Source organism: Pantherophis guttatus, chromosome 2 (assembly GCF_059756535.1).
Source record: "Pantherophis guttatus breed Tessera chromosome 2, ASM5975653v1, whole genome shotgun sequence".
NCBI classification, from domain to species: Eukaryota; Metazoa; Chordata; class Lepidosauria; order Squamata; family Colubridae; genus Pantherophis; species Pantherophis guttatus.
Genome location: NC_142064.1, coordinates 280,740,852 through 280,751,243, shown reverse-complemented (window position 1 = coordinate 280,751,243; position 10,392 = coordinate 280,740,852). Strand labels below are relative to the sequence as shown.

General features: G+C 41.7%; 1 protein-coding gene across 1 annotated transcript; it reads right to left on the bottom strand.

Moving 5' to 3' along the window:
* Positions 1-2,578: 2,578 nt before the first annotated feature.
* LOC148116038 (vomeronasal type-2 receptor 26-like) lies at positions 2,579-10,055 on the bottom strand. Its single transcript, XM_087884770.1, has 3 exons — positions 9,688-10,055; positions 5,712-5,838; positions 2,579-3,829 (listed from the first exon to the last, which is right to left on the bottom strand). The coding sequence occupies exons 1-3, from the start codon at positions 10,006-10,008 to the stop codon at positions 2,928-2,930; spliced, it is 1,350 nt and encodes a 449-aa protein (XP_087740896.1). The 5' UTR covers positions 10,009-10,055; the 3' UTR covers positions 2,579-2,927.
* Between the last annotated feature and the right edge of the window lie 337 nt (positions 10,056-10,392).

The window sequence follows — 10,392 nt, the reverse complement described above, 5'->3', positions numbered from 1 at the left end:
GAACTCTGTAGGGCTCCATTTGGTTTTGGAAGTCCCCGATAGGGTTTCAAAGTTTTAAGTGAATGAGATAGGAGGATGTGACCAATCCATAGAATTACAGAATGAATTAATCAGAAGGGATTTTTTTTTCAGATCAGTACTGCAGTTTATTTTATTATTTATTTATTTGTTTGTTTGTTTGTTTTTATTTTTATCAGGCTTGTATAAGATAACAGATAAAAGTATAAACATTATGGAAACACCTTTAGCAATAGTGGATCTCTTAATATGTACCAGAGTGTCTTCCAAAAGCAGCAACCATACAAATGGCATGAAATTTGGGATGACATTCAGGCATCCTTGTGAGCATCGTACATAAAAGAACTCCTATAAGAGGAACTACAGTGTTGAAAAAGGTTTCAGGTTCAGGGTGCCTTATATTTAATTTTAGGCTGTTTTTCACTGTGCTCCTTAAGTTTCACTACTAAGGTTTGAAGATCATTTGCAGTTTTAATTATCACATAAGGGAATCAGTAACAAACTACAAGGTTGAAATTTTGATCAACATGAAGTAATTCATGAACATGAATGTCTCATCTCATAATCTGGAGGTTGTAAGTGTTTGGATGAGGAACCAGTTTTCAGCTGAACCATGGCAAGAGTGAGTGGCTTCAGGTTTTGGGGCCTGCTAGGTCTAGGTCTATACCATTGAATTCCACAAACACACACAGTGCACAATCTGCAATTTCCCCTAGATTCACAACTCTCTTGAACAGCAGGAGGCAGTTGTGGCTTAACAGGGCTTTTGCACAGCTTCATTCCTAGATTGGGAGGCTATACTCATATGCACTCATGCCCTCGTCACTTCCAGATTGGACTACTGTAATATATTTTACATGAGGTTACCCATGAAATGAATTTAGAATCTTCAACTGGTGCAGAATGCAGCAGTGTGGGCAGTTATGGGTGCTTTTAGAACAGTGTCTACCACACCTCTGCTGTGCAAGCTGCATTGGAGGCCAAATTGCTTTTGGAACCAATTCAAGGAGCCTGAGTGGCGTAGGAGGCTAATGCCTCCTACTGAGACAGCATATAACATCCAGCTGCCTGCAATTACCGTGAGTTCAATTCTCACCAGGCTCAAGGTCGACTCAGCCTTTCATCCTTTCTAAGGTAGGTAAATTGAGGACCCAGTTTGTGGGGGCAATAAGCTGACTTTGTAAAAATATACAAAAGTATGAAGGCTATTGCTTAACGCACTGTAAGCCTCCCTGAGTCTCCGGAGAAGGGCGGCATATAAATAAATAAATAAATAAAGGTGCTGGATTTAACCTTTGAAGCCCTTCTAGCAAGGGACTGGGTTTCCCTGCTTAAGTCAGCCCATCCTATTAGATCTGGCAGAGAGAGACTACTAATGATGTATAGTTATTGAGTTTGCATCTAAGGAGGCAGGTCTTCTCTGCCATGATACCCACCTCATCTGCATCTTTAGCTAATAAAGAAGAACTATGATCTTCTTTATAAAAACACGGTGGCTCAATGGCTAAGACACTGAGCTTGTCTATCGAAAGGTCAGCAGTTCGAATCCCTAATGCCACTTAATGGGGTGAGCTCCCGTTATTTGTCCCAGCTTCTACCAACCTAGCAGTTCGAAAGCACGTAAAAAATGCAAGTAGAAAAATGGGGACCACCTTTGGTGGGAAGGTAACAGCGTTCCATGTGCCTTTGGCATTTAGACATGCTGGCCACATGACCATGGAGAAGTCTTTGGACAGCACTGGCTCTTCGGCTTTGAAACGGAGATGAGCACTGCCCCCTAGACAGTTGTGGGATTCAAGTAATTTAACAACCGGTTCTCTGCCCTAATGATTTCTTCCAACAACCAGTTTGCTAAACTGCTCAGAAAGTTAACAACCGGTTCTCCTGAAGTGGTGCAAACTGGATGAATCCCACCACTGCCCCTAGAATCAGGAACGACTACCACATATGTGCAAGGGGAACCTTTATGATCTTCTTTAATATCAATCAATGTGAAGTACTGTAATTCACACAGAGGTCAATAGCTAGATATTGTCTAGAAACCTCATAGAAGGGAAAGTTTCAAGAATGCCCTTTCCCAAAAATCTCAACAATGTGTTTAAAAATGTGGGAAAGTGTTTTATCTTTGTAATTTAACTAAGTGGATTTAATGGGGAGAAAATGAGCAGTATAGAAGGCAATTCCCTTCTTTTGCATTAGGAGGGTAACTATATAATTCAGAAGTGTAAAATGTCTGAAGCCCAAGGAGATACTTGATTTTTGAAAGTTGCACTGAGGTCTGAAAACAGCTCAGTGGAAAACGTACCAATTATACATTTTACCTCATTTATTTTTTATGCTTGATTCAACTAATCAGGGACAAATCTCATCCTATTACATTTACATCCAGTGTCTGAAACAAGTATGTCCCTTCTGGCTTTTCTATCATGGTGCTCAGATACACACTACCTGCGTCTCCCCATAAGAATGGAGGAAAACCATTTAAGTGTTCTTATGGGATAGTCCCATGTTGCTGAAGTTGTCCAGCTTTAAGGCACCAGAGAAAAAGGAACAGAAAGAATACCAAAGCATATCCAGTGCATTTATTAAGAATTAGGCCTGTTCTCATTTGTCAGCTTGTGGAAATCTGCGAACCTCCAAATGTCATGTTTTAAATTAAAAAGTGGTTTTCATAATTCGCTCTCCCTGCCCCTCTTTCTCCTTTGCTCTTTCAGTCTTACTTATTAAATCAGCGAACGCCCAAGTAGGATTCCTCAATAAATTGTGATATGATTTAGAAAAGTAAAAAAGTGCAATAAAATATTTTCTCTGCAGACTAATTTGTACATATACCCCCAATATTTGGAAGAGCAAGAAAATTTTCTTCTTAAATTAGATTGCTAAAAATGAATCCAGAAAAGTTAGGTTTTCTATTTTACTTTTACTATAAGATGTTCCTTGGTGTTCAGATATGGTCTTAGTAAAATGATGTAACATTTGGGGATGAAGATGCAGCCCAGCAGCCCAGCACTGGAGGCCAAGATGGAGAAGACCTGCACAGCTACCATGTATTTCCCTTTGGTGCTCAGATAGGTGGGCACAAAGGAGATCCAGACACTACAGAAGACCAGCATGCTGAAGGTGATCAGCTTGGCTTCATTGAAGGCTCCAGGCAGGTTTCTGGCCAGAAAAGCCACTGTGAAGCAGATGGTGGCCAGGAAGCCCATGTAGCCCAGGGCTCCATAAAACATGGCAACAGACCCTTCGTTGCATTGCAGGACAATCTCTCCAGGCTGGGAATACATATCAGAGTCTGGAAAGGGGGGAGAGATTCCCAACCAAATGGCAGAAATGGCAATCTGGACACTACAACCAGAAATAACAATGGAGTTGGTCAAAGCTTTTCCCAGCCATTTCCTCATCGTGTGTCCTGGTTTCGTGGCCAAGAAGGCCAACACTACTGTGATGGTTTTGGCCAACACAGAAGAGACAGCAAGTGAGAAAACGATGCTGAAGGTTATTTGACGGAGGAGGCAGGTGGACTTTCTTGGCTGACCAATGAAGAGAAAGGAAGTCAAAAAGGAAAGCAGGAGGGAGACCAGGAGGATATAGGAGAGATCCCGGTTGTTAGCTTTGACAATGGGAGTTTCTCGATGTTTAATGAAGATTCCTAACACCAGAGCAGTAGTGATGGAGAAATATAGAATAAAAGAGACTAGGATGATCCCCAAAGATTCTTGGTAGGACATGAAAGTTATAATTTTAGGGATACATTGAACTTTGGCCATGTTCGGATATTGATCTTCTGGACATGTCAGGCATTTTTTTGCATCTGGAAAAAAAAAGTATAATATCTCTAGTAGAGGTTTTTCTTTTTCCATTTGGTCAAATGCCCTGTTTGGGGCAAAAGCTCCTTCACACATGTTTGAGGTGGAGATTTTATTAAAATGATGAAGCCTGGGAAGAATTTAGGTAAAGGGGAAACATTCACCCCCCCCACCCATCACCAGCAATTTTCAAGAGATATGGGAATCCCCACTCTAACAAACTGAAAGGCAACTGGGTTGCCAAATTAAATATATCTAGGAGCCTGTTCTAACCCAGCCTTCGCAAGTAGTGATAAGACATTTACTCATGAGTTAACCCCCTTTTTATAACAGGGCAGTAACAGTCTTTTATTCACAGGGATAAACAAAAGATCATATATAATTAGTCCCAACAAACCTGGGTTTATCCAAGAAATCCGAATTGCTTGCTGTATACTAGAAACAAACAGTTGTCTCTGACAACTGGCCACTCCCAAATCCCTCCTATTTATTTCCCAGCAAGGGAGGGGCTGGCTTGTGTCTGCATCTGTCTATCCCTGAGAGTTGGCTTACTGCTTTCCTTTGCTCTCCTCTCCTTTCCTCTGTGGGCATACGCGCATCTGGGATGGCCCCCATCTGTTCTTTCCCGTCACTCAGCTCAGACCCCAAAGAGAGCTCCCCCTCCACCTGGGGGAGGACAAAGGGCCCTGGCTCTCCCTGTGTCTCTGATGCTATTTCCTTATCAAAGCCTCCCAAAGGCTCTGAATCTGGCCCAGGCCCTCCCTCCATCTCCTCGTCTGACTCTGCTGCTAGCTCTCCTGGAAGCTGACGGGCCACAACAGAGCCGCCAATTTCTGTAACTTAAGCTTCATTTGTAAGCTTCACCTCTCGCCTTGACTACTGCAACGCTCTCTACATGGGACTCCCCTTGAAGAGCACCCGGAGGCTCCAACTGGTCCAGAATGCAGCAGCGCGGGTAGTGACGGGAGCAGCATGGCGCTGGTTATCACCAGCGCTGGTTATCACGCATGGTGTTGGTTATCACCTTTAAAGCGCTCCATGGCATCCATGGCATCGGGCCTAGCTATCTCCGAGACCGCCTGCTGCTACTGACGACCTCCCATCGTCCCGTGCGCTCCCACAGAGAGGGCCTCCTCAGGGTGCCATCAGCCAATCAATATAGGCTGGTGACCCCCAGGGGGAGGGCCTTCTCTGTGGGGGCACCTACCCTCTGGAATCAGTTGCCCCCAGAGATAAGGAGAATCCAAGACCTCGGTGCCTTCCGCCGTGCCCTTAAAACCCACTTTTTCCAGCAAGCCGAGCTGGCTTAAGAAGAAATTTTAAATGTTTTAATTGGTTTGTATTTTTAATTTTGGGCCAAATTTATATATATTTTAATTGTTTTTTAATATTTGTATTTCATGTTTTTTAATTCTGGCTGTACACCGCCCTGAGTCCTCAGGGAGAAGGGCGGTATATAAATTTAAAAATAATAATAAATAACAATTAGGCCAAAAAGAAAAGGTATGAATGAATAAAATAAATCAGTGTATGACTGATTTGGTACACATTTTTCCCAGGTAGTGGATCAGTTTTTCCATGAAAACCAGCATCTTAGTCTGCTTTTGGTAGCTGCTGGGAGAATGTCACTAATGGCCTTGGCTCTGGCATCCATAGGATCAGACTGATGAAAGTAGAGTGTCAATGTTTAGATGCAAATCTCAGCCCTTTTCTAAGTGCACCAAGGCATGGCCCAGAGGGATAAAGCTTATGGCTTGATATTATTGCACCACTTTCATTATTCTGGTGAAAGCTGGGTGAACATGGTGATGCTGCTAGCTTTCCCAAAATGCTAATTTTCAGACACACACACAAACACTCCTCCTTCCTTTTTCCAGCCTCATCCACCTTCGGAAATGGAGATGGTCCCTTCTCCACAAGGAAGGCAGTCATAGCAGCAAAGGGGTTCCCCTTCCCGAGGCACCTTGACAAAACCTGGATGGCAGCTTTCCACACACTTGGAAGAAGGCAGAGGCTGAGCAAGAAAAAAGAAAGAGAAATCAAGGAAATGTGATAGATCTCATTTATTTGTGGCGATGAGAGATCCGGAGTATAAAGTCATTCTTAAGCAGTGTGCTGAATTTGGAGCTTCAAGCCTGTATACTGTTCTTATGACTGATACAACTATCTATTGCTTCCCTAGTTAGGTCTCACTCTGTTCATTCCTCCTGCTTCTTCAGGGTTTCCCATGAAGCTTTCTGTTAATAGTAATACCAATAGCACTTAGACTTATATATTGCTTTACAGCCCTCTCTGAGCGGTTTACAGAGTGAGCCTTTGGCCCCCAACAATCTGGGTTCACATTTTACCGACCACGGAAGGATGGAAGGCTGAGTCAACCTCGAGCCTGGTGAGATTTGAACTGCCAAATTGCAGGCAGTCAGCAGAAGTAGCCTGCAATATTGCACTCTAACCATTGTGCCACCGTGGCTCTGGACTGAGCTTCAGGTGATCTGATAGTGCTTTGCAAATGTCATCATATTTTAATGCTAAGCAGCTTTCTCCATTTACACTTAGCCCTGACTAATACATGCCTTGATGGCTTTGTCTTTATGTTGCCTCCCTAAGACACTGTCTTCTAGTTATCCACAAATAAGATTGATTTAAGTTGTCCTTGACAACTTCCACCATCCCATAACTCACAAAATGGGTGGAGGAAAGCTCCATGTTCTTTTTGTCATTCTGATTCCCCTTGTGGACCTTTATAGACTTCATTGCATTGTCATGCCAATCTAACAGTAAAGATAACATTCTTTGTGTGATATCAAGAATGGCCTCGGGATGTTTATGAAGGGATGATAAGGCTCCAGTATAGGAATAAATGGAGAGATGAGATCTTTTGGTTTTTGCAATTAGAAGAATGACAGGTATTCAAGGCAGTAAAGTTACTAAAGTTGGAGAAATTAAAGCCTTTTCTCTCTCACCTTGTCCAGTAGGTTGAGGGGGGCAGTACCATCTTGATCAATGAAAAGCTTGAGCTCTGGAGATTCTTCTCTTCTCAGACTCCCAAATTTCCATCTCTTTATGGACTTATTAGGGAATATCATCGAGCTCATGATGTTTAAATCAGCTGCCATCTTGCCATTCCCATCTAAATACACTCCACCCATGGAAGAGTTGTAAAAATGAGAGCTTTGGAGGAAGGAGTGAAACTGGTGAAGGGGAAAACAGGAGAGGAAAAATAGAAAGAGCAGATGATGATGTAGGAGGGGAAGAAGACAAAAGAAGAGAAGGAAAGGAGGAGATACCACTAATTTTTCAGCCTTGAAAGTCCTGTGGAGTGAAACTCATTCAAACTCAGGTGGCTATGCATTTTTGAATGTCTGGACACATCTTATATTTTAATCTTAATTAAATGTGGCATAACTCTGAATTTAGACTTATTTTGGTATTTTTCTGTAGTATTATTATATTATAATTTGTTTTTCACATATCTGAACCATTCATTGTTCAACCTTCATAGCTGAACTCTGGATGGTGTACAATAGAACATTAAAATATAAAACAGTATATATAAAATTAAAAGGAGACAAGAGTGAGTGAACACTATTAAGATTAGTTAGGAGGCAAAAGGAGGACTTTTAACCAGCCCCATGCCTGCATAGTCCTCTGGGCTCTCCACACAGATCAACAGAGCCATGTTTTAATTCCTCTGTCAACCCTGAAGTGACCTGACCGAAGCCATTTTAACATCCTTTTCAGAAGATCAGTGGCTGCTTCAACTCTGGGGAAAATGGCAGAGAAGGCTCTCTTGTTAGACCCCACCAGTCATACTCTTTTAACTGATGGGGTCTGTAACATATCTTTCCTCCCTGGCTGGGTGGGATGGGCTGATGTAGGGGAGATTAACTGTTGCATTTGCTCAAATCTCAGCATGGTGCATTGTTTCCATTTAGCTATACAATCCATGCAGTTACAGTAATGAGCCTCAAGTAGAGGATAGAGACCTATAATGGAAAAGGTAATACCTGCCATGGTTGCAATTTATGAACTTCCATCCTGCCTCTATCCTTTCTCCTCACCTTCTCACTTCTGGAAGAGTATGCAGCATTTAACGCCTGTGCTGCAGCCCAGACAGAGTGGTAAATTTGGTAGTTGTCTAGAGAAAAGTTTCTTTCCTTCTCCTCCTTGGTCAGTTGGATCCTCAGCTTCTCTTTCTCGGTGCACTTTGTCCTACCTTTCTTGGCCAAGGGATGCTTTGAATATGAACAATGAAATGTTATCTCTACAAATCTTCTAATAGACGGATAAAATAAGTGGAAATCATCCTGGTTTACCCACTTTTTCTGGTGGGTGAAGAAGGAAAAATAAACATAAGTGTAGAGTATATTTTCTGGACTGTATCTCAAATCCAGCATAAAATCCCAGCTAGCTGTAGTGATCCAGACTTTGCCATAAGTGGATGCTTTCACAAGGTTAAACACTTCCTGCATAATAAATATTCCATGTATGAAGGAACCTTGTTCTCCAAAATAAATAAAGACATTGACTTGTGTCCATTTGTAGAATTGTTGTAAATTAATACGTATATCGATGGCAACCAGAGAGAAGGTTTGGGACAAAACCACACAAATTTCATTCCTTGTGAGCAGGGTTGTTAAAGTTCTCATGAAGGTTTGTCCATCGTCATTGTCTGGAGCAAGGAGCCCAATTAAAATCCATCTGAGATGATGGAGGAGTTTCACAATCCCTGAGTACTGGGTTCCTTTTGAAGGGAGAGTCCAGTAGAAAAAGGGAAACTGAGTTTTATCGCTTAGCACATGTGAAGCAAAAGTATAACTGATCTGAAAAGGAAGGTATTAAAGGTCACTATTTCGTCATATCAAGGTCCAAATATTAACTATCCAAATTGAGGATTTAAATTATGTTTTTCTTCTTGGAGAAAGGGTAGCCACCTTTTGCCCCCCCCCAAAAAAAGGAACTTTTATATGGTAGTTGCTTCCCTTGTCATTTTGCCCAACTACAAGCCCTTAAGCAGGAACCTCACTTTAGAGATCATTTCTCCATTAATGACTAAGACGTCTTGATGGGCTCTGTATTAAAATAAAGCAAGGTCATGACACAGACTTGAAAGTAAATCAGGAAGCCTGTAATTGTGGAGTCTATCTGACAAGAACAAAGACTGCTTATTCACAGGGAATATGCAGATGTAAAGCTTGTAACAATTCTGGGTAGTTAGAAAGATGATAAAAGTAAAACAGAGTTAGGCAACTTGCAGACCTCAGCTAAAAGTTAGGAATAGAGATGGCCTGCAGGAAATAAAATGTTTATTAGATAACTCCTGGAGCATTCATTAGGCAAGGCTTAGAAGAGGGACAGACAGAGACCAAAAGAACAAATAGCTAGATCATTACTAAAATGTTTATTAGATGGTTATTACTTACTATCCTGCTTTGTCCCCCCTTCTCCTTTAGTGAAAATATATAAAACTTTCTTAATCCTTTGTTCTTGGTTCTTGGCATTTAGGCCAGGAGACGGTTTCATTGGAGTACTCCAATAAAAAGCAATCAAAAACACAAATCACCTCATGTCTGGTGTCCATCATTGACCTCGGCACCAGGCTCAGACCCGCATTGGGGACAACAGTCTACTCATCCAACCAACACTGAATTGAAATAACCATTAAGGGATCAAGCTTTCTACCACGAACGGGTATCTATCTATCTTTCTATCAAGAACGGCTGGGCCATGCCTTGAAGATGCTATTATTAAGGGGAAATTATCACAATTAGATTTCATGAGTCGCCAATCAGCATTGGGATATCAGGATGCTGACTTTTCACTCCTATTACAAATCTAGGTACAGTTCCATGCATTCAAACACCTGTGGGATTTTGTAGGTGCCCAGCATGGCTGAAATCTGGATGGAGATGTCCGTGGCAGCCCCTTCAAGAAGTGCCAGGATGTTTTTCTGCCTTCCACAGCTGTAGTTGGGCACATTGGCCTCTCCAGTTGAAAGCAGGTCCATCAGAGCGTCGGAAGTCATTTTCACATCAAAATAGCTGTCCTGGATTGTATAGCCCAATGTGATGTTGGGTAAGAATTTTGGATCCTGGTTGATCTCTTGGACGGCAAAGAGGAAGGACAGGATTTTCCAATAAAATGGATTTATTTTCCTGCAAATATGATTACAACCCATCAACATCAACCACAGCAAGATACCAATCTATTTCATTGGTTTTTTTAACCTTGTAAATATTTGCAATGTATCAATAACTATTGACTACATCAATAGTTGATGTAGACTACATCTGCAATTCTATCTAAGCTATTTGCTATCTCCTGTCATTGGGAGGTAGGAATTTGATGTTATTTTGGGGTCAAGACATATTTTGACATATTTTGAAGTAGATTCTTATTTCTGATCTGCCAATTTCTGAATGCTGGTGGCTTCGCATTGATGTATCCACAAATTTTCTCATCAAACAGTTCTGATCATGTTTGATGAAAATATGCAGAAGAAAAGCAGAATAGCTCTTTGTTCTGCACATTAAACTGGTGGCAGGAAGACTTCCCATTCCTCTAGCTC

What these genes read in the sequence shown, in the direction of transcription:
- LOC148116038 (XM_087884770.1), bottom strand. Translation starts at nt 10,008, where the DNA reads ATGTTGATGGGTTGTAATCATATTTGCAGGAAAATAAATCCATTTTAT. An exon ending in GCACCTACAAAATCCCACAG is followed by an intron (nt 5,839 to 9,687) that starts GTGTTTGAATGC and finishes TTTCTTGCTCAG; the next exon opens with CCTCTGCCTTCTTCCAAGTG. An exon ending in GACCATCTCCATTTCCGAAG is followed by an intron (nt 3,830 to 5,711) that starts GTGGATGAGGCT and finishes TTTTTTTTCCAG; the next exon opens with ATGCAAAAAAATGCCTGACA.